This window comes from Tachyglossus aculeatus, chromosome X1 (assembly GCF_015852505.1).
Source record: "Tachyglossus aculeatus isolate mTacAcu1 chromosome X1, mTacAcu1.pri, whole genome shotgun sequence".
Classification (NCBI taxonomy): domain Eukaryota; kingdom Metazoa; phylum Chordata; class Mammalia; order Monotremata; family Tachyglossidae; genus Tachyglossus; species Tachyglossus aculeatus.
Genome location: NC_052101.1, coordinates 74,284,542 through 74,306,506, shown reverse-complemented (window position 1 = coordinate 74,306,506; position 21,965 = coordinate 74,284,542). Strand labels below are relative to the sequence as shown.

At 42.3% G+C, this 21,965-nt stretch overlaps 1 protein-coding gene across 4 annotated transcripts in view; it reads left to right on the top strand.

The window, feature by feature from the left end:
* Positions 1-21,965, top strand: part of FLNB (filamin B) — a 139,376-nt gene that overhangs the window by 47,352 nt on the left and 70,059 nt on the right. For all 4 annotated transcript variants that reach the window (XM_038772477.1, XM_038772475.1, XM_038772474.1 and 1 more), the window contains exons 2-10: positions 5,644-5,892; positions 6,688-6,785; positions 10,083-10,230; positions 13,826-13,944; positions 14,683-14,760; positions 16,598-16,760; positions 17,995-18,192; positions 19,783-19,920; positions 21,271-21,397. In XM_038772477.1, coding sequence (XP_038628405.1) covers positions 5,644-5,892; positions 6,688-6,785; positions 10,083-10,230; positions 13,826-13,944; positions 14,683-14,760; positions 16,598-16,760; positions 17,995-18,192; positions 19,783-19,920; positions 21,271-21,397 — 1,318 coding nt within the window. The remainder of the gene's footprint in view (positions 1-5,643; positions 5,893-6,687; positions 6,786-10,082; positions 10,231-13,825; positions 13,945-14,682; positions 14,761-16,597; positions 16,761-17,994; positions 18,193-19,782; positions 19,921-21,270; positions 21,398-21,965) is intronic.

Genomic DNA, 21,965 nt, shown 5'->3' with positions numbered 1-21,965 from the left:
CGCTCCCCTGGCAGCAAAGCACCCCTGAAGCCTCACAACAGCACTGGCTAATGAGAGGGAGTGGTCTCTGAATAGCTAATCTTGTTTGTAGTGTTCACCTAAGCTCATGAGCACACCAGGAAATATCATTGTACACGGTGAGGAGGGCTTCATTTAGAATAATAAGGTCTTATTCTAGACACAGTATTTGACTCCTTATCCCATCTCTCTCCAAAAAGGAAAAATTAACACACCATCTTTGCTACCAGGTAGTAGCAGTAACACAGGATGTATGACATTTCAAATCGTGTTGTGGAGATGATTAACACAAATTGTGTTGCATCCAATCATTAATTGTTCTGCCTGTTTAAATCAAAGGGTCACTGTTTAAACAAATCACAACATATATGACAGATTGAGTGCACTGGAATTTTCATAGTGGGAGGGATGTGGAAATGATTTTTGGAACCAAGAGCCAGCATTTGTTATTCTCAATTATCACCATTATTAGGACTTTATACCATGGCAAGTTCTTCCAGAGTTTGTGCTTCCACCACATTTCCCTGTGTATCCTCGACTTTTCTTCTTAGTGTATGAAAACCATGCCTAGAAAAGTGCTTAGTACAGTGCTCTGCACATAGCTTCCAAAAGTTGATTTATTTAGTGCTTACTAAGCCTCCACATCTTTAGCATCTTATGAACTGACATAACTTGACACAGCTGCTCCATAGCACTAATCCCATAGCCTGCAAGGTTTGTCCAGTAGACTGTAAACTTCTTATGGGCAGGGATTGTGTCTATCAACTCTGTTGTAGTTTAAGTTCTTAGTACAGTAAATACCATTGATCGATATGATTAATCCCTAAGATATTTGGAGTCTCCCTCTGATAAAGAATAGGAAAATTGTCAATAGTGAGTGGCCATCTATTCAAGTGTAATGCTAACATTTGAATTGGATGTTAAAAATCCCTGTTGGCATGGCAAGTGTTCATTTCATTATGAATAGAAAATACTTAAGGTGGGTGTTTAATTTGTCTTCAAATCTGGGGGCCCATCCTGAAGTCACTGCATCCAGAAGGAATGGGCATTGTATACATCACTGCTTTAGCTTTGTGCAACATCTTTTTTGCACATTTTTGAGACTTACATCTTGTGTATGTATACAGACTGACCACATAGGTACAACAAACTGGCTTCCAGGTGGAGTGACGGACCATCTCTCCCAACTACATTTGTAGTTAATGTCAAGCATTCCAAGTTTTTGTGAGGGGATTTCTGTAGATAGTAAAGGCATTTAGCTCATGTATTGTGTTTGAGGTTAAAAAAAATACTCTGCCCCTATTTTTACTTTGGATTCAAAAGATCATCATTGTTGTATTTAAGTGCTTACTATGTGATAAGCACTACTAAGCACTGGGGTGGATACAAGCAAATGGGGTTGGACACAGTCCCTGTCCCACATGGGGCTCAGAGTCTTAATCCCCATTTTACAGATGAGGTAACTGAGGCCCAGAGAAATTAAGTGACTTGTCCAAGGTGTCACAGCAGATAAGAGTCAGAGTGGAGATTAGAACCCAGGTCCTTCTGACTCCCAGGCCCATGAGAGCATGTATCCTCTAGGTTATGCTGCTTCTCTAAAAGATGACTGCCTTGTGTGGTTTTAGTATTACACTTTGAACAGCTTAGTGTATAAAAACTTTGTCCTTTATTAGCTCATTTTCAAAACTTGATTTTTCTTTTTTCCCCCCCTAACTAGAGACTAACTTCCTGGCTCTAACATCTTTGTAAAAGCTGAAAGGGGATGAGAGAATGGGAAACAGTCTAACAGTATCGTACAGTTGACACAATAGTAACTCCAAATTAATTTTTCATTCTTCAAAATTCAAAACAAAGTTGGTCAATATTTGAGTGCATACTGTGTGCAGAGCTCTGTACTGAGTGCTTGGAAGAGTACAATATAACAGACACATTCCCTGACCACAGTGAGCTTACAGTCTAGAGGAAGGAAAGTAGGCTGAAAGAATAGGAATAAGTTATTCAGGTGTGGCCAGAACAGATGCTGGTATCATAATGTACAGAATGTAGTTAACTTTTGCCATATTTGTCACCTTAGCAGTAGTGAAAGGTATTGTCTAGACACTTGCCTTGCATGGTTGTGTTGCCATTAACTTTAAAATCATTTTAGGAGGATAGCTGAGGAATTTCATGGTGATCAGGATAACTTTCAAGGTCTCTTGCTTGGCTCAAAAAGTATTTGCATTGCTGTAAACACTGAAGCTATCAAAACTGGAAAGTTCAAATTGAAAGTCAGAAGAATATACCAGATGTGGCCAACTGAAGCATTCACAACTTGTCTGGAAGCAAGAAATGGCTCCCAGACATCACCCACTTGATCATCTTTGTCAGTGGTATTTGTCCAGTGCTTACTATGTGCAGAGCACTGTACTAAGCATTTGAGAGAGTACAATGCAACAGTATTGGCAGACACATTCCCTGCCCACAATGAGCAGGCTACATTTAACTTTCAGCTCTTAGTTCAATGCCATGATTGGACTTCCTCATCTAGTTCATGTATTTAGCACACTGCTGGTCTGATCGTATGGATGAATTTCACAATCAGTGACATCCCAATAGTATTAAACATATACTGTATAAAGTTCTGGGAAAGACTATACAGATGGGAATTGCTGCCCAGATCACTTTTTTGGGAACTTTTTTTTTTTTTTTCATAACTCTCCCTTCTGCATCAAGTAGGAATTTCTAAGCATTAGTTCTAAGGCACTCGGTCAAGCCTCTGCCTCTTACTTATCCAGTCTCTTTTCCCACTACATCCCAGGTCACTCTTTGTTCCTGTCAAACATATTTATGGTGCCTCCTTCTAGTCTCATCCCACCACCGAACCTCTTCCTTATTAACCCCCCCCCCCCTTTACCTGAAACTTCCTTCCCGTTCTCATCCCAGAGACCACAGCTCTTTGCATCTGCAAATTCCATCTGAAGTCGTATCTTCAACATTCAGTCAATGTAGTTGAGTGTGAGTGCTTACTATGTGCCGTGTACAAAGCGCTTGGGAGAGAACGATACAACAGAGTTGACAAACATGTATCCTGCCTGCAACCAGCTCCCCAATTTAATTTCTAATCTCCTCAGCCTATACCCCCCACCAACTGCTCCTTCAGCAGTCCTGCATCATTTAAGCACTTTGGCACTCAACTTCCCATGGCATGTGGGTACATAATTTAGGTACTTAAGCACTAACTCAAGTACATACCCCCCTTTTCCTCTCCTTAACTCTAATTTTAGTGCATCTTCCCCAATAGACTATGAGGATTATAAAGGAGTGTCAGTCTTGCATTGGTCTTTACAACCATACTCACGGGGGGCTAAGATTTTACCATCATTGTCCTCTAGGAAAATGAAGGACAACTATTGGTACATTTGCTGGCTGAAGTAACCCAGCAATCTTATTCCTCATCCTGCCCTCTACTACCATCATTTGGAGTGCATTATTGGGAAATACATAGGATGTGTGTCTTCTGGTTGCTTACAGCTGGAAGGGGATTTTGTAAGGTCTGGATTGCTTGCCTACCTCCTTAAACCACCCACGAATAGCAGAATGTTCTCAGGGTAGCTATGTAATTTTCAGTAGTGTCTGAGAATTTCATGCTTCATGGATTTTAAAGTGGCATTGTCATAGCATAATTCAGTATTTGTTCTCTTTGAGTCGCTAGAGTAGGCAAAAGAACTTGGTCTGACACATGCAGGCAGCTTCCAATCCTGGCTCCAAAGTGCAACTCTTTTTCCTCCTACTGCCCCCTTCCAGAAAAAGTGGCTTTATGGAAAAATATAGACAGGCTAACACCCTTTCTTGGTTAGTGTAGGATGATGCATTCTCATAAGGGAATGTTCTCATTAGAGAAGCAGTGTGGCTCAGTGGAAAGAGCACGGGCTTTGGAGTCAGAGGTCATGGGTTCAAATCCTGGCTCTGCCACTTGTCAGCTGTATGACTTTGGGCAAGTCACTTAACTTCTCTGTGCCTCAGTTACCTCATCTGTAAAATGGGGATTAAGACTGATTCCCCCCCACCCCGTGGGACAACCTGATCACCTTGTAACTTCCCCAGCTCTTAGAACAGTGCTTTGCACATAGGAAGCGCTTAATAAATGCCATTACTATTATTATTATTATTATTATTATTATTATTATTATTATTATTATTAGGGGTAGGGGTTGCTGGTGGTGTGTGGTGGTTTTTTGTTTGTTTTTTTTTTAACCTCAAGTAAAACTTGAAAATGCAGACTGTCTTCAGGGACCCATTCCCTCCATCTGTCAGATTCTGCTTTATGCCTGCTCCTTCCCCTCCTTTCTCTTATCTCAGCAGTCATCCACTCTTTTTTTTTTTCTTTTTTCCCCTAACCCCTTCCCCTATTTCTGCTCTCACCATGGAGGATAAATAAGAGCAGCTCCTGGTTAGTGGGTGGAGGTGGGGAGAAGAGATCAGCCTGAGAGAAGTAGTGCTGCGAAGGGCCTTGCTCTTTTCCCATCCCTCCTCTCACCTAAAGCTCCTGTGAGAGAGCCCCAGCCATGAATTAGGCAGCCCCAGCTCCTCCCACTAACATCATCCTTCTCTCTGTTCTTCCTACCCCCCAACCCCCTCAAAAGCCATCACACACACACACACCCACCCACCCACCCCCCCTTGGGTAAGTGACGCATATGCCATCCTTTCCTACAGCTCCCTTCACAGGGATCTACTGGACCAGGTAAACACTTGGGTTTTTTTTTGTTGTTGTTGTTGTTTTTAAGAGCTTAAGGCTGTTGGAATGTTTTTTTTTTTAATTTCATTTTTGCATAAACCTGATTTTTATCTAAAGTTAAAAAAAAAAAAACCAGGTAATTTTACCCTCCCTGACTTTTTACCTGAAACTTTTTTGTCTTAAATGAAAAGGGTGTGGGTAATATTCTAAAAATCCAATTTTTAGCCCTTGAGTCATAAAAACAAAAAAAATACATTTTAAAACAATTTTGTTAATCCATTTGGGCAGTGAAAGTATTAAACTTAAACTGACCATGGCAAAATTAAGATTCAGTGTGATTATCACATTTGCATGATAAATTGCCATTAACTACACCATCCTCTAGAACCTCTATTTTAGAATGGGCTATCTGTGTCTGTCATGTGGGATTTCCTTTCTCCCCATTCTATAAGGACATGTGGAGTCTCTTTGGGCAACTAGCCTTCGTGGTCAGTTTTTGCTTATCTCTGGTGTCCCTATTTTCATTCATTTCACAACTAAAACTTGGCTCTAAAATTTAAAACCAACACTGGCGTTTATCCTAAGTCAAGCAAGTTTGCCTTAACATTGCTCTCTGTCAGGAGGTGGACATGTCAAGTATTCACTTGACAACTTGCAAACAATGGAAAATAGCACTATTACCAAAGAAACTTTTTGTGCAGATGTTGTGCAAAACATTGAAAAGTAGAACAGAACCCACATTTTTGAAATTCTAATTTTAACCTGAGTTTGTTTTTTTTTTTTTTTTTAATTCCCCGCATTCAGGGCATATACGGCTTGCATGTAACTGTTTGTACCCATTAGGGGAAAAAAGCGTGTATTTCTAAAATGGGGAGGGAATAAATGTTGACAAACTTATGTCTCTTTAGATAGCAAAGCCATTGTTGATGGGAATTTGAAGCTTATCCTCGGCCTAGTATGGACCCTTATCCTTCACTACTCCATTTCGATGCCTGTGTGGGAGGATGAAGGAGATGACGATGCTAAGAAACAAACTCCGAAGCAGAGGCTGTTGGGATGGATTCAGAACAAAATTCCCTACTTGCCCATCACAAATTTCAACCAGAACTGGCAAGATGGTAAAGCACTGGGAGCTCTTGTGGACAGCTGTGCTCCAGGTGAGAAAATGTTTTAATGGTCCTGTTGCAAGTGAGGGCAACCAGAATGAAAGGGTTTCATTCCTAAAATAGAAAAAGAGGCTTTGAATGAGGTGCCAAGCTGCATTTTTAATAGCCACTAAATGGTGTGGAAAATGGTTTGCTAATTCAGATGGCCCATCTAATGAAATAATGTACCAGAAAGATAGAACTGCAGTTGAGCAACTACCCCAGGGCTTTGGGAACTTGAGAAAGTTCACTTTCCATAGAAATTCTGTTCATTTTTTTGGACGGAGGGGCTCATGTCCTCCAAGAAACTGCAAATGAACCCCTAGCTGGAAAGAAAGCATCCAGCATGGCTCCAAAGAACCTTTATGACCGGATCTCAGATGGTGAACGTATGTATTGGGATTCAGTTATCTATGGGTGGCATCGAGTTCATCAGCATCCTTTGCCACCCATTTTCTTGCTCCTCTTGTTTATTTTGATGGGTAATCATATGAGAAGCAGGATGGTCTAGTGAAATGGCCTGGAGTCAGAGGATCTGGGTTTGAATCCTGGGTCCACTACCTGTCTGCTGTTTTGACCTTGGACAAGTCACTTTTCTGTCTCAGTTCCATCATCTGTTAAATGGGGATTCAGTACCTGTTTTCCCTCTCATCTAGACTGAGTGCTTCATATGGGACAAGGACTGTCTCACTTGATCATCTTGTCTCTACCCCAGGGCTTGGTACTTAATAAGCTCTTAAAAAATAATGTTTATTATTACTATTATTATTATTGTTATATGAAACACTTCCAATATTACCCTTACAGGTCTTTGCCCTGACTGGGAGTCTTGGGATCCTAGCAAGCCAGTAGATAATGCCCGGGAAGCCATGCAGCAGGCTGATGACTGGCTGGGAGTCCCACAGGTGAGAGTACCATCATAATTAGCATGACAATGTTATTGTTGATAGCAGTAACACCATACCAAGCTTGTGCACTTTCCACTTCTCAGTGACTGTTGAGAAGGTGGAGCCAAGTGTGGAGTTAAAGTAGCCGGTATTCTGGGACGGACTTGTTCTATCTTGACCATGGGAATCTAAATATTTGAAATGGGGGTGAGTACACTGTTGAATTACCTGTTTAACCAAGTTCATCTCAACTCCAAGATGTGTGTATATGTAAATGAGCGTGCTCTCTCACGCTCGCTTGCCCGCCCAGGACAACTGAGCTGTATGCTTGTCCCACTCAGGGTACAATTGAATACTCATTATTTTAAATGTTTGAGGATTGTATACTAATACTACTCACTGCCTACATGTATAATGCTCCCAAAGCAGGGCATGCATGTTCATGCCAACAGCTCCATATCTCTGATAATGTAGGTCTAGAGTTGAGGCTTAGAGAAACTCTTGCAGAAGCAGCAGGATTAAATTTGCTAACAAGTGTGCTCAAGATAGATCAAAACCACTTTTACAAGGGCAAGCCCATTGAGCACGATTCTCCACTGTGTAGAAAGAGAATAGGCCACTTTGGAACTAGGTCTGGAGGGGTGAGGCATGAATTCATGAATTCCTTTCCGAAAGCGTGGGTTATGACACTCTTTAAGAGTTGAGTAGGGTTTGCTTCTGAGACTGAGTTGTATTGTTGTTGGTGCTCCTGGAACAGTGTCAGCCTTGTGGATATTGCTCTGCTCCACTTGGACGTCTCTCCAGTTCTTAACAAACCACTTTGGGGAAGAGTGTGAGCCCTCCGAATGGCAGGGACTGTGGCTAATTTCTGAGTGCTGTAAGCTATGTTCATTCATTCATTCAATCGTATTTATTGAGCGCTTACTGTGTGCAGAGCACTGTACTGAGCTACCATCCTTCCCGTCTCACAAGCCCGCAACCTTGGTGTCATCCTCGACTCCGCTCTCTCATTCACCCCTCACATCCAAGCCGTCACCAAAACCTGCCGGTCTCAGCTCCGCAACATTGCCAAGATCCGCCCTTTCCTCTCCATCCAAACCGCTACCCTGCTAATTCAAGCTCTCATCCTATCCCGTCTGGACTACTGCACTAGCCTTCTCTCTGATCTCCCATCCTCGTGTCTCTCTCCACTTCAATCCATACTTCATGCTGCTGCCCGGATTATCTTTGTCCAGAAACGCTCTGGACATATTACTCCCCTCCTCAAAAACCTCCAATGGCTACCGATCAATCTGCGCATCAAGCAGAAACTCCTCACCCTGGGCTTCAAGGCTCTCCATCACCTCGCCCCCTCCTACCTCACCTCCCTTCTCTCCTTCTACTGCCCAGCCCGCACCCTCCGCTCCTCCAACACTAATCTCCTCACTGTACCTCGCTCTCGCCTGTCCCGCCATCGACCCCCGGCCCACGTCATCCCCCGGGCCTGGAATGCCCTCCCTCTGCCCATCCGCCAAGCTAGCTCTCTTCCTCCCTTCAAGGCCCTGCTGAGAGCTCACCTCCTCCAGGAGGCCTTCCCAGACTGAGCCCCTTCTTTCCTCTCCCCCTCGCCCCCCCTCTCCATCCTCCCGTCTTACCTCCTTCCCTTCCCCACAGCACCTGTATATATGTATATATGGTTGTACATATTTATTACTCTATTTATCTATTTATTTATTTATTTTACTTGTACATTTCTATCCTACTTATTTTATTTTGTTGGTATGTTTGGTTCTGTTCTCTGTCTCCCCCTTTTAGACTGTGAGCCCACTGTTGGGTAGGGACTGTCTCTATGTGATGCCAATTTGTACTTCCCAAGCGCTTAGTACAGTGCTCTGCACATAGTAAGCGCTCAATAAATACGATTGATTGATTGATTGGGAAGTACAAGTTGGCAACATATAGAGATGGTCCCTACCCAACAACGGGCTCACAGTCTAGAAGGGGGGACTATGTTCACAGTAGCACACTTTTGCTGGGTCAGACCTGTGTGGAGAGTGGATGGCAGTAGAATTCCTAAACAGTACAGTAAAAGTCTTGGACAGTGCCACATCTCAGCCGAAAACAGGGAGATAATTGCTGAAGGCAGCCACTGGATGGTGCAGCACACTGGACTCAAGGAAGCAGAAACTTAGGCTCATGAGACAAGGAGGCAAAAGCCAACTCTGCCAAGTACCGCAAACCACCCTCCAGACAGTTTTTGCATGCACAGTGTGGCTGAGATTGTGGGTCCTTTTTGGCCACACACCTGTGCAAATAGGCAAAATTCACATCAGTGGTGTTTTCCAGAACATAGAGCAGCTGTATCTCCAGGTAGGTATATTTAAGTCCCAAAAGCTTTGCTGGTGTCTATCTTCTGGCTTTTCTGTGGCTCTGTACATCTGGTATTAATATGGTGTATGGTAGTGTGCCATCTCACATAAGCAAGCTTCATTACTGATAGCAGTGAGGCATTTGACTATTTTGAATATCATTCCAGAAAAGATGTGGGTGACTGAAATGAAGTTTAAACTCAAGTTGCTAGGAGAAAATGGTAAATAATGGTATTTGTTAAAGGGAAAGGCTGGCACAGATCGAAGCAGGGTGGGTCTAGCTTCCAGGGAGAGAGCTTTCTGCCTAGACTCTAAATTTTAAAGATAACTCTCAAGTTACCTTTAAATGGGAAGCAGCATGACCTAGTAGAAAGAGCATGGACCTGGGAATCAGAGGACCTGGGTTCTTATCCCTGCTCTTTCACTAATCTGCTGTGTGACCTTGGGCAAGTCATTTAACTTCTATTTTATTATTCTGTGTGCTGCAGTTCCTTCAGCATCTGGAAAATGGGGATTCAATACCTGTTCTCCCTCCTACTTAGACTGTGAGCCCCATGTGGGACCTGATTATCTTATATCTACACCAGTGTGTAATACGGAGGTTGGCACATAGCACTTAACCAATATCACAATTATTACTATTATTCAGGCACTTTCTCCTTGGCCAGTTCTTCTGGGTTTCCCCTCACAGGCTGACAATTCTACAGGGGAAAAAAACCCTTCACTTTAAATTCAGAAGCATGTTTTGAAAACTGTACTACCTTTCCTGTTTCCTCCTACATATGCCCCTTAAGTTTGCTGCCACCACCTGAGCTTAAAGGGATTCAGGCCATTACTACTTGGAGATAGTGCAGTGACTCCAGGACCAATCACCCATATTGAAGTGGTAAAATTTTGTCAGTTGGCAAAAGTAGCTGTTATGGGAATATCAAAGTAGGCTAACACACACTTTTTTTTTTTTTTTCAGGTTATCACTCCTGAAGAAATTATCCACCCTAATGTCGATGAGCACTCCGTAATGACTTACTTGTCACAATTTCCCAAAGCCAAACTCAGACCAGGAGCTCCTCTGAAACCCAAACTCAACCCAAAGAAAGCCAGGGCCTATGGCCGAGGTAAGGACTGAAAATGGCAGCTTGATTGCATTGGCAACATTGGCATCTGAGATAGGTAGGCATCTGAGATAAGATAGGTGAGCCATTGGATTTGGCAAGCAGGAGGTCATTGGTGACATTTGAGAGGGCAGTTACCGTGGAATGTAGGGGACAGAAGCCAGACTGGAGGGAGTCGAGGAGAGAGTTGGTGAGGAATTCGAGGCAGCGCGTGTAGACAACTCGTTCAAGGAGTTTGGAAAGGAATGGTAGGAGGGAGATGGGGCAGTAACTAGAAGGTGAGGTGGGATCGTGAGGGTTCTTTTAGGATGGGAGAGACGTGGGCATGTTTGAAGGCAGAGGGGAAGGAACTAGTGGAGAGTGAGTGGTTGAAGATGGAAGTTGAGGGGAGAAGGGATGGAGCGAGAGATTTCATGAGATGAGAGGGAATGGGGTCAGAAGCACAGGTGGCCAGAGTAGCACTTGAGAGGAGGGAGGAGAGCTCCTCTGAGGATACTGCTGGGAAGGATGGGAGAGTAGCAGAGTGAGAGCCAGGGGGTTGGAGAAGTGGGGGGGAGTGACTTTGGGGAGGTTGGACCTGATGGATTTAATTTTATTAATGAATTAGGAGGCCAGATCGTTGGGGTGAGGGAAAGAGGAGGGGGAGGAACCGGGGGCCTGAGAAGGGAGTTGAATGCAAGATCCGCCCTTTCGTCTCCATCCTAACCGCTACCCTGCTCGTTCAAGCTCTCCTCCTATCCCATCTGGACTACTGTATCAGCCACCTCTCCGATTGCCCATCCTCCTGTCTCTCCCCACTTCAATCCATACTTCACGCCGCTGCCCAGATTGTCTTTGTCCAGAAACGCTCTGGGCATGTTACTCCCCTCCTCAAAAATCTCCAGTGGCTTCGAATCAACCTACGCATCAGGCAGAAACTCCTCACCCACGGCTTCAAGGCTCTCCATCACCTCGCCCCCTCCTACCTCACCTCCCTTCTCTTCTTCTACAGCCCAGCCCACACTCTCCGCTCCTCTGCCGCTAATCTCCTCACCGTGTCTCGTTCTCGCCTGTCCTGCCGTCGACCCCCAGCCCATGTCCTCCCCTGGCCTGGAAGGCCCTCCCTCCCCACATCTGCCATGCTAGCTCTCTTCCTCCCTTCAAGGCCCTACTGAGAGCTCACCTCCTCCAGGAGGCCTTCCCAGACTGAGCCCCCTCCTTCCTCTCCCCCCCATTCTCCCCGCCTTACCTCCTTCCCTTCCCCACAGCACCTGTATATATGTGTATATGTTTGTTTGTATTTACTACTCTATTTTACTTGTACATATCTATTCTATTTTATTTTGTTAATATGTTTTGTTTTGTTGTCTGTCTCCCCCTTCTAGACTGTGAGCCTACTGTTGGGTAGGGACTGTCTCTGTATGTTGCCAACTTGTACTTCCCAAGCGCTTAGTACAGTGCTCTGCACACAGTAAGTGCTCAATAAATACGATTGATTATAGCAGCAATTTTTTTCATCCTATTCTGAATTTACTTTCGGTGATTAAGGATTAGATTGTGCAGACACAACTGCACAATGTTAAAGGGTTAGGTTTCCTTGTGCCCAGCCAACTCAAGGTTGTGAACATCTAAATTCTTTATAGATTTTAATTGGTTAAATGGATCAAATGTAATCACAGTAAAAATTGCATGTTTATAATAACCTTATCACCAGCTTTCATATTTCCGATTGAAACATGAGTCAGTTTCCTTTTGTGTATTGCTTTTCACTCTAAAACCACCACTTATTGAGGCTCAGGAATTTAACCGATCATTACCATTTCCTTAATCTGATATTTTGTAGGCGCTTGTTTTGAGCAAATAGGCATTGGACTTGAGAGCCATTTTAAGGAATAGAGCAATAATGGGTTAGCCTGGACCCAGTTTGTCAAGCTTCTACTTAGCTGGGAGATATGACACCTGTCCTATTGTATGTCTGAAGGAAATAAAATAATCCAAAAATTCAGGCTAGGTCAACCTTTGTGCTAAATCCACTGCTCTTGACATGGTTCCCTGTCAGCTGGACCTATTCACTGGCGGTTGCTGATCAGTCCAGCTGAAGTGTCACTGCCAGCTGTCATCCACATAAAACAAAATGTTTTTCTTTATCTGCCTCTGTGTTCCATTCCAGCCCGTGCCACATGTATTTCCCAGGGCTGCTGTGGGAGGGTGGGGGGAAGGATGGCAGAGCTGATAAGGCTTTTAATACAGTGCTCTGCACACAGTAAGCACTCAATAAATATGATTGAATGAATGAATATAGCTGGGACAAGGGAGGTGAGGACAGTAGAAATTTTTAAAAAAATTTAAGGCAAAACAAAGAGCTGCTGGGTTGAATGTTTGGATGGGGGAAATGACTGGAACACAAATTAAAAAGGAGGGTTGGGAAAGCAGTGGGCTCTGTGGGGAGGCAGAGGCCAGTAAAATAAAATGTTTTTTAATGACTTGGGTTACAGAAGGGATAGAGATTTATGTTGTGCTGGCCAGCAACAGCTAACAAATATGTACCTCTCATTTAAGCCACGTGTAGTCCACAGCTAAAATACTGGATTTGTCATTAAAGTTTTATTCTTTGCTGTTAGTGTGCAAGTCCAAAATATGATGCATTCTTGGGGGAAAAAATATTCAGGGATATTTTAAGAGGGGGTCACTCTTTGCCATAAAGACAAAAGTGTGGTTGGATAGAGTTGACTCTACTTAACTCATTTGCTTTGTAATATGTAGATTAGAGAAGCAGCATGGCTCAGTGGAAAGAGCACGGACTGTGGAGTCAGAGGTCATGGGTTCAAATTCTGGCTCCGCCAATTGTCAGCTGTGTGACTTTGGGCAAGTCACTTAACTTCTCTGGGCCTCCGTTCCCTCGTCTGTAAAATGGGGATGAAGACTGTGGGACAACCTGATCAGCTTGTGACCTCCCCAGCGCTTAGAACAGTGCTTTGCACATAGTAAGCGCTTATTAAATGCTATTATTATTATTATTATTTCTCTGGGGCTATAGGATACCTAAGCTGCTACATATTTCCAAATGACCTTTTAAATGTAAATTGTTTTGCTCATCAAAGCCATATCTTTGTAAGTAGCCAGTACATAGATCCAGTATCATCACCCCTCTGTCAGTTAATAGTTTTATTTGTATATGCTTTTAGCAAAAGGAATGCAGCCATCTGCTTTCAACTGTAACTTCAGTGACCAATTCTGTGTTGCTGAAGGCATCTTATCTCAGATCATATGCTGGGATCCCACTGATTATTTTTGATTTCTAGTATTTTGTATTCATAAGCGTGTTTTACAGGTATGCTTACTTGATTACATTATATGGTACCCTTGATGCGGAAAGTAATTTGTTCCAGAAAAAAATTACTCATTTCTCTATTTTATTCTCATGAGCTTAGGATAATGCCCTGCACACCAGGACTTAAAACTATTTACTGAGAAGCTAACTCCCTTAACTTGTTTCTTATAGAAGACTGAAGTTTTCTTGCCTGACGTTTCCTGCCTGAAGTGTATTGTCACGCTAGGAAATTGGGATTAATGCTAGTATCATCAGTTTTCATGTTAGCACTTGTAAACATTTCAACAGGCATTGAACCCATTGGAAACATGGTGAAGCAGCCTGCCAGATTTACGGTGGACACTATCAGTGCTGGACAAGGAGACGTTATGGTTTTTGTGGAAGACCCAGAAGGCAACAAAGAAGAGGTTTGTCAATCGTTTTGTCTACTATCCATTTAAATTGGAAGATGAGGTTACATAGGACAGCCAGAGCCTGAACAGGATCCATTGTTCCACTTTAACTTCAATCAGTTGCAAGATAGCCTGTTCACTCTAACATCCTCCTGGCTTGAGCAGCTGCTCAGTGATAAAAGTAACTTTGAGTTTCAAAAAAAATGACTTAGTGATTTCTTGACCAGTTTGGTATGTCCTCTCCTTGAAGATCAGGACTTTTTATTCTTTGCTCCCCCATAAAATTCATACCCCAAATGCTAGGGCTTAATCCAAAATTTTATCATACTAAATATTGACTTCATGTGCTCTTCAGGAAAAAATTGAATGTACTCTGGCTAATGAAGCTCTACTTCTCAACATAGCAGTTGTCTGAGAAGTGGTTATAGAATTCTGCAAGCTAGCTGCTTTTCTCTCTCAAAAGCAATGGGGTTTACAGACACAGTTGTTGGGAGGGGAGCATAGCGAGGAATGGCTCTACGTTGTTTTTCATGCTGAGCAAATGTTTGGTTCAAAACTAAGGTTTATTTTTCCTCTGTGCGAATGCCACAGAATTGGGAATTAGTGAGTTCCTCTGTGAGCCTTGTAGAAGACTTTGAAAGTGTAGTGGCCTTCAGAATTATTTCCAACTCCTGGTTTCAGTTAAAATGTGGTATCTTTCTCGAATGTTCATGTGAACCTGTTTTATGAAGAACTTGGGTTTCTCTCTCGTAGGCACAGGTGACTCCTGACAGTGACAAGAACAAAACTTACTCTGTAGAGTATATGCCCAAGGTTACTGGGCTTCACAAGGTAAGCTTGAGTTAATTATAAGATTCTTGACTATACTTCTGAGACCATCAGGTTTTGTTCACCTGTTTGGGCCTGAAGGGATGCAATGAAGAAAAATCTTTATACAAATAGGCTCTAACTGGATAAACTATGGTGTAGACAACCTTCCTCATATTTAACATATCTCACATAGATGAACATTTAACAGGATTCCATAGAATTGTGCAAGTTTGACTACATCATTGTTTGTTTTCTGTTGACACGCAACTATTACTGCCTACCCTTTGTCCTTCATGTTGCTTTGAGACAGGAGTGCTGTTTACCATGTGAGGAACACGTGGCACAATGACATGCTTAAAGTAACACAGTTGGTGGTGGAGCCAGAAGCAAAGATTGGTTTCTAGACCTCATACTATTCATGATTCTTTAGGGGTGTGGTTAGAGTTTAGTCTTTCTGGTCTCATACTATTCAAAATGATTACTTCAAAAATTCAGCATGCCATGCATCCAGTGAAATTTATTTCTGGAATATCTGTAACCTGGCAGAAGGGATTTTGCTCTTATTTTGCAATAAGGGAGCATATACTCATGGCTCTGAGATTGAATGGTCTCCCTCTTTAGAGGACACTTGTAAATTTCACACAGGACTGGATTTCAGCCAGGTAATTGCTGGGTGGACTAGAGACCTCTCAATGGGAGGGGTAATAGAGAACTTGGAGTTTCCTGCTACTTTTTCCCCCTTCTCCCCTGCCACAATCTGTTTCAGAGCCTCCAGCATCTTAAATCAGGGAATTATAATTGCTTACCTGGTTTTGTTGTGCTAATACCAGAGCAAGATGGTTGTCATCTTTCTAGCCTTTTCCCCATTGTCTTTAAATGTGTTCCCAGGAGGCCAGCTCAGACACTTGGGATGCCTTCAGTTTCACTGTAGCACCTTAAGAAGAATGATTTGTATTTTGGGCCACTTACTAGTCAAAAAATTTTATGCAGGATAGCAAATATGTATGGGACATATACCTTATTTTTCCAGGAGTAGAGTGGTGAGTTGCACTAAACTATTCAGTCACTTGCCTGGTTTGCCTGATTCACATTTTTAGATGGCTGCCTGGGATTAAAGATGTAACCATAGAACAGAATATCTATGTACACCCTCCTCTCCAGAGTGATATGCTGTATCATCTATTTCATAAGCTGTTGTTGAATGTGGTTTTCATTACATAGTAAGAATGACTAGTGTCTGCAATTTACCAGCCTCAAGTTCGGTAACCTCTCTGAGGGTATTTTGCTGAACAGGAGTAGTAGAGTTGGTTGGGGAAGATGATCATTTGGAGAATGGGTAAAGATGGAATGTCTGCTGTTGAAATGAGTGTTCCCAAATGTACAGGAGAAGGGTTGTCCTCACCCTTCTCCTCTAACCTTGCTGTGAGGGCGGGTCCTAAGCCAGATTCCTCAACAACACAAAAAAGCCATTTCTGAATTCACAAGTTTCCTTGAGCCCCTCCAAAGCATACTAGCCTTTAAAATAAGAACCTAAAGAAAAACTTGCTCTCTACTATCCTTCTGGGCCACTTTTTCATTTAATCATTTTAAAATTTGGTTTCTTCAGCCAAAATTTCACAGCCAGTAAATTCAGGACACATATTTTCCTCCTATACTGGCTGAAAAAATTCAGTTTTCAAGTTCCAAAACTCTCAACTCCCTGTTGAGAGATTTACTAATGTTAGCTCTTTTTATTTCCATAATGCTCAATCCAACAAGTATTTCCACTTAAGGAATTTTTGACTTGCCAAGCAGCAAGTTTGCCATGATTCTCTGGGGGTGTGGTTAAAGTTAATCCTTCTTATGTTTTTTTCCATAGGTCATAGTTCTCTTTGCTGGACAACATATCTCCAAGAGTCCATTTGAAGTGAATGTTGACAAAGCCCAGGGAGATGCTAGTAAAGTAACAGCGAAAGGGCCGGGTGTGGAAGCTTCAGGGGTCATTGCTAACAAGCCAACCTATTTTGATATATACACAGCGGGTAAGAGTACTCACTGACGTCTGTCTGAACCATTGAACATTGTGGCACCCTACCCTTTTTTTTCTTTTCTAACTAAATAGGCAAATAGAGTTGGACCAGAATACACTAGATTTGGTTATACTCACCTGAATTTTGACTAGTTTTTACTCATAGCTCTTGAAACTTGGGACGTTCCTATATTGTCTTTTTTTTTTTTTTTTAAACAGGATTTAGAAGCTAGTGTGCTGAGGGAGACATTCAAAAATTCCTTTCAAGGAAAATTCCTTTAGACCTAGAGAATAATAATAATAATAATAATAATAATAATAATGGTATTTAAGTGCTTACTAGGTGCGAAGTACTGTTCTAAGCGCTGGGGGGATACAAGGTGATCAGGTTGTCCCACGAGGGGCTCAGTCTTAATCCCCATTTTACAGATGAGGTCACTGAGGCACAGAGAAGTTAAGTGGCTTGTCCAAGGTCACACAGCTGACAAGTGGCTGAGCTGGGATTCGAAGTCATGACCACGAACCCATGAGAAGACATCCAGTGTGGCTTAGTGGATAAAGTATGGGCCTGTGAGTCAGAAGGACCTGGGTTCTAATCCCACTCAGACACTTGTCTGCTGTGAAACCATGGGCAAGTCACTTACCTTTGTGCCTGTTACCTCATATGTAAAATGGGGATTGACTGTGAGCCCCATGTGGGGTGTGGACTGTGTTTAACCTGCTTAGCTTTTTCTATCCCAGCATTTAGAGTCCCTGCCACATAGCACTTGATAACATAAAAAAAATTTGCATTTAGGCAACGTTTAGTGAGACTTTCTTTGTGCTAAAAGTTTCTTATTTTGACCCTACGCACTTCGCTTCTTTAGGTGATACTATTTTGGAAGAAAGTGACTTTTTAATAATAGTGATGGTATTTGTTCATTCATTTAAGTGCTTACTATGTGCCAAACACTGTTTTTAGCCAGATTACCTTGAAAAAGCAAGATTATTATCATTATTGTTCTTTCAAGGTGAATTCCATGTGGCAGGTAATCACCATGTCTTGACTAGACTGAGTGCCCTATGTGGGACGAGGGACTGTGTTCCAACCTGATGATCTTGTATTTACCCCAGTGCTTGGCACATAGTAAGCACTTAAGCACCATTAAAATACAAAATGAAGAAATCTAGAGTTTAACCCAGAAGACAGTTCATTCTTGAGAATGTGTTGGGAAGGCACATTGAAACACAGGCCTGATCTCTTCTAGGAGCTGGTGTAGGTGACCTTGGAGTGGAAGTGGAGGATCCTCAAGGAAAGAAGAACATAGAAATGCTTATAGAAGACAAGGGAAACCAGGTCTTCCGCTGTGCCTACAAACCAACTCATCCTGGACTCCATGTTGTTAAAGTCTCATTTGCCGGGGAGCTTATTCCTAAAAGCCCTTTTGCTGTTAATGTTGGAGAAGGTATGTAAAGCAGTGTAGGTACTGCTGAGCAAATTATTAGAGAATGATTGCCCGTGTTCTATCTGATTAAACAGAACTATGACACTAAGCTTCAACACCAAGTTGTTTCCCTCTTTCAGAGCAGTGCACGTGGCTTAATTAATATTAGGGGGCTGGAAAGGTGGCAGTACAAATGCAGTTGTTCTTGACTTTTTCCTGAAATCTCAGAATGAACACTACTTAACTGTTGAACTTCACTCCAGCTTTTCCATTCTAAAACTACTTTATTTCCTTCCTAAATTGACACCTAGCTTTTCTGTTCTGTCCTCTGCTCCTGCACACTCCTAGCTGCTTCAGTTGGGGTATATTGGACTTCAGTGGTAATGGCTTTCTTGTTGAGAGAGGCCAATATGGAGCCAGCTTGCTGGTAAGGATTAGAAGGCTGATCTCCTTATGGCTTGTGCTTTTTGTTGCCTGTAGCAAGTGCTTGCAATGCTGTCCAAGTATAATAGAAGTGAGTGCTCTTTCTGCAAGGTAGACTGAGGTAGGAATTAGATCGACTTGAATTTACAATCTGATATGTGACTGAGTTCTGGTGTTGTCTGGGAGAATTTTGGAGATGATACAGCTATTTCCAGGGAATGCTTAAACTTCTTTAGAGCATACGACTCAGTTCATGTTTTGTGGATCCTGAATGTAAAACCTTGTTCTAGTGGCCTTAAAATTGATCCCTAGCAAATACATTTGAGGCAATAATAAAGGAAAGTCCTATTAAATGTTAGGTTTTAATTTTTATATGATCAACTTTCTTAGAATTCTTTCCCTTGGCCAGGGATGGGATTGCTTTTCTTTGGATATAATGGAAGAAAAGGAATGGTCAAATTAAAGTTAGGATCACAGAGGGTGACTAATCTGTAGTCATGTTAGGGGCAAGTGCTGGTCTCAAACAGTGAGGTGGCCCCTGAGGGCACATTCTTTTTGCTTCTGGGTTTCACAGGACTGTACCTTAAAGGCCAGAGGAAAAAAGTGAACTCAGAAATAGGAAGTCTGGTAATGCTCTCCCCACTGACTGGCAGTCAGTCAGTGGTATTATTGAGTACCCCACTCTGAACAGAGCACTTTAAGTGCTCAGAGTACAACAAAGATAGCCACTGTAGCTTTAAGGTTATAAATAAGTTAAAGTTGCCATACAGCACAAAATTTTGTCACTTAATCATATGAACTTGGAGCACAGTAGGGCACATTTTAAATCACATTAGCCAATGGAATTTTAAAACTAGATTTGTGTAAGCATCACTAAGCTCTTGAGTACAGTAGTGTAGCTTTCAAAGTATGCAATCTTAACTCCTTGTGTCCTAAGCAAAAGCATACACAAGCCTCTGGCCTAGTACTGGCTTGGCCTTCAGAGAGCATCTTAACTTCTGTTCCTTTGTGGTGTGGCTGAATTGTTGCATTTCTGAATTTGCTTTGGTTAATGTTTTTTCTTTGATTGTGAGATGTCAGGTCTCAGGAACACGATTGTATGTGTACTTGTAAAGAAATACCATCTTGCCTTGGTTAGATCGGTCTTGAGAATGAAAGACTGAGTACATGTCCTAAACATACTTGCAGCTTGCAATCCAAATGCTTGCCGTGCCAGTGGCCGAGGTTTGCAACCTAAGGGAGTCCGGATCAGAGAGACTGCAGATTTTAAGGTTGACACAAAAGCTGCGGGAAGTGGAGAAGTCAAAGTAATTGTCAAAGGACCCAGTAAGTGCAACAGCTTCTTGTTCATCTTCTTGCAGTAATGTGATGTATAAAGGTGTGCCTTGGGCTGATCAGGGGAGCTGGATTGACATCAGAAGGGTTACAAGTTCTAGCACTGGGAGTCTGAAAGAGCCGTGTGATATTGGGCGAGTGTAAGGGTGCACTGCCAGGCTCCCCATCTGTAAATTGATGATGCTCAGTCACTGACCAGTGGAGTTCTAGGTTTCAGTGCTAAGAGACATCATTATGGAATAATAAGAGCCTAATCACCCCCTTCTAGTTTCTTTTTACTACCGGGGTAGTACCTCTCTTGAAAGAGGGAAAGTGGCTGAGAAGAGAAAGTGCACGCTGATAGAGTGAGACTTGTCTGTACATGAGTAAATATTATGCAGTGACTGAAAACCTTTGAACCCCTATTGAGCAATGAAGAATTCCAACACTTTTTCATTCAAAAACACTGGAATGAAGATGTGAGTTGATGCTCCAGCCTACATTGGTTTCGAGTCACAGTTCCCAGTGAATTAAATTACAGTTGCAAAATCACTTTTAGCATAAGGAATTCCTAGGTCATTGTGCTGTTGGTATTCATTTTACAATGGACTGAGCCAGAAATTTTCCCACAGCATAACAAATATCTTTTGTCTTTCTAAACGGGGTTTCCCAGGAAACAAAGGTCTTGATTCCACTTAGCCTGGGTTGGTGCAGTAGTCCTCCCCCCCCCCCCCACCCCCCCCCCCCATCCAGGCCTGTTGGAACAAGAACTGAAGAGGTCTTGAGACCTCAAGACCTCGAGTCCCTCTTGTGACTAAATTTTTTTGCCCTTCCAAACCACTAGACTAGACATAACAAGTTCTTGCCTGATGCATCAGGTGTTGAGATTATAGACATGGTTCCTAATCTTAATGGCTTGCATGCTTTCTTGAAATGAATGGAAGGTAGTGTTCTAACTTGGTTTCAATCTAGAAAATCACACTTTTGATACTTAAAAAAACTATATTGAAATCCTATCCCTCAGAGCCTTGTATTCCTCCACAAGGTTTGATATTGAAAAGAGATGGCACTGAGGTTGTTTACACTTCCTGTGAGTATCATTGCATATTAGAGACGTCAGATATTCCCCAAGTTGTTTATGGATATGAAGCCTGACAGTAAATTCTATAGGACCAAGAAGAAGTAATATGGCCTTTTTTTAAAAAAAAATAAAATAAAATAAAAAAACAAGCAGTGGTCAAACCCAATGTGAGGAACCTAGAAAACTAGTTTCCTTTAATGCACCTGCATACTTTGTAGCTTTCACCATAGGGTTGGGTATTCGATGTGTTATGTGACTCACTTTCTTGCTCTGTCTAACAGAGGGCCTGGAAGAGCTTGTGAAGCAGAAGGACTTTATGGATGGTGTATATGCCTTTGAGTACTATCCAGGAATTCCAGGAAAATATGTGGTTATCATCACATGGGGAGGACATAACATACCTAAGAGGTTAGTTTGAGGAAAGACTTTTCAACAGATGCTCCTGCTCACTTGCCCCTCCCTACCACCAATATACAAAGGCTTAAATCAGAGCCACAAATTAAATGTCTATCAGACTTGAGGAAGCAGCATGGACTGCTTCATTGCAAACCAGACATTTGGCTTCTTTCTCTTTGTGGGGCCGGAGGAGGTTGTTGCTGGTTTTGGCTCTCCTGCTTTAAATCCACTCCAGTGGCTTTTGTCTGGGTGGAGTGAGAAAAATCAAGGGAAGAAATAAAGATGTAGTTGGCTCACAGTGTTTTCTTCACTTTAAGCATATAGTTTTAAAACTGTGAGCCCATTGTTAGGTAGGGACCGTCTCTATATGTTGCTCACTTGTGCTTCCCAAGTACTTAGTACAGTGCTCTGCACACAGTAAGCGCTCAATAAATGTGATTGAATGAATGAAAACAAAGTAATGACTTGAGATAGCTCTGATTAATTAGAAATGCTCACTGGTATGACATGGAATACTTGGCATGCAAATAAAGGTGTACACTGCATTATTGGAAAAAATCCTTCATAGTCCATTGCTTTA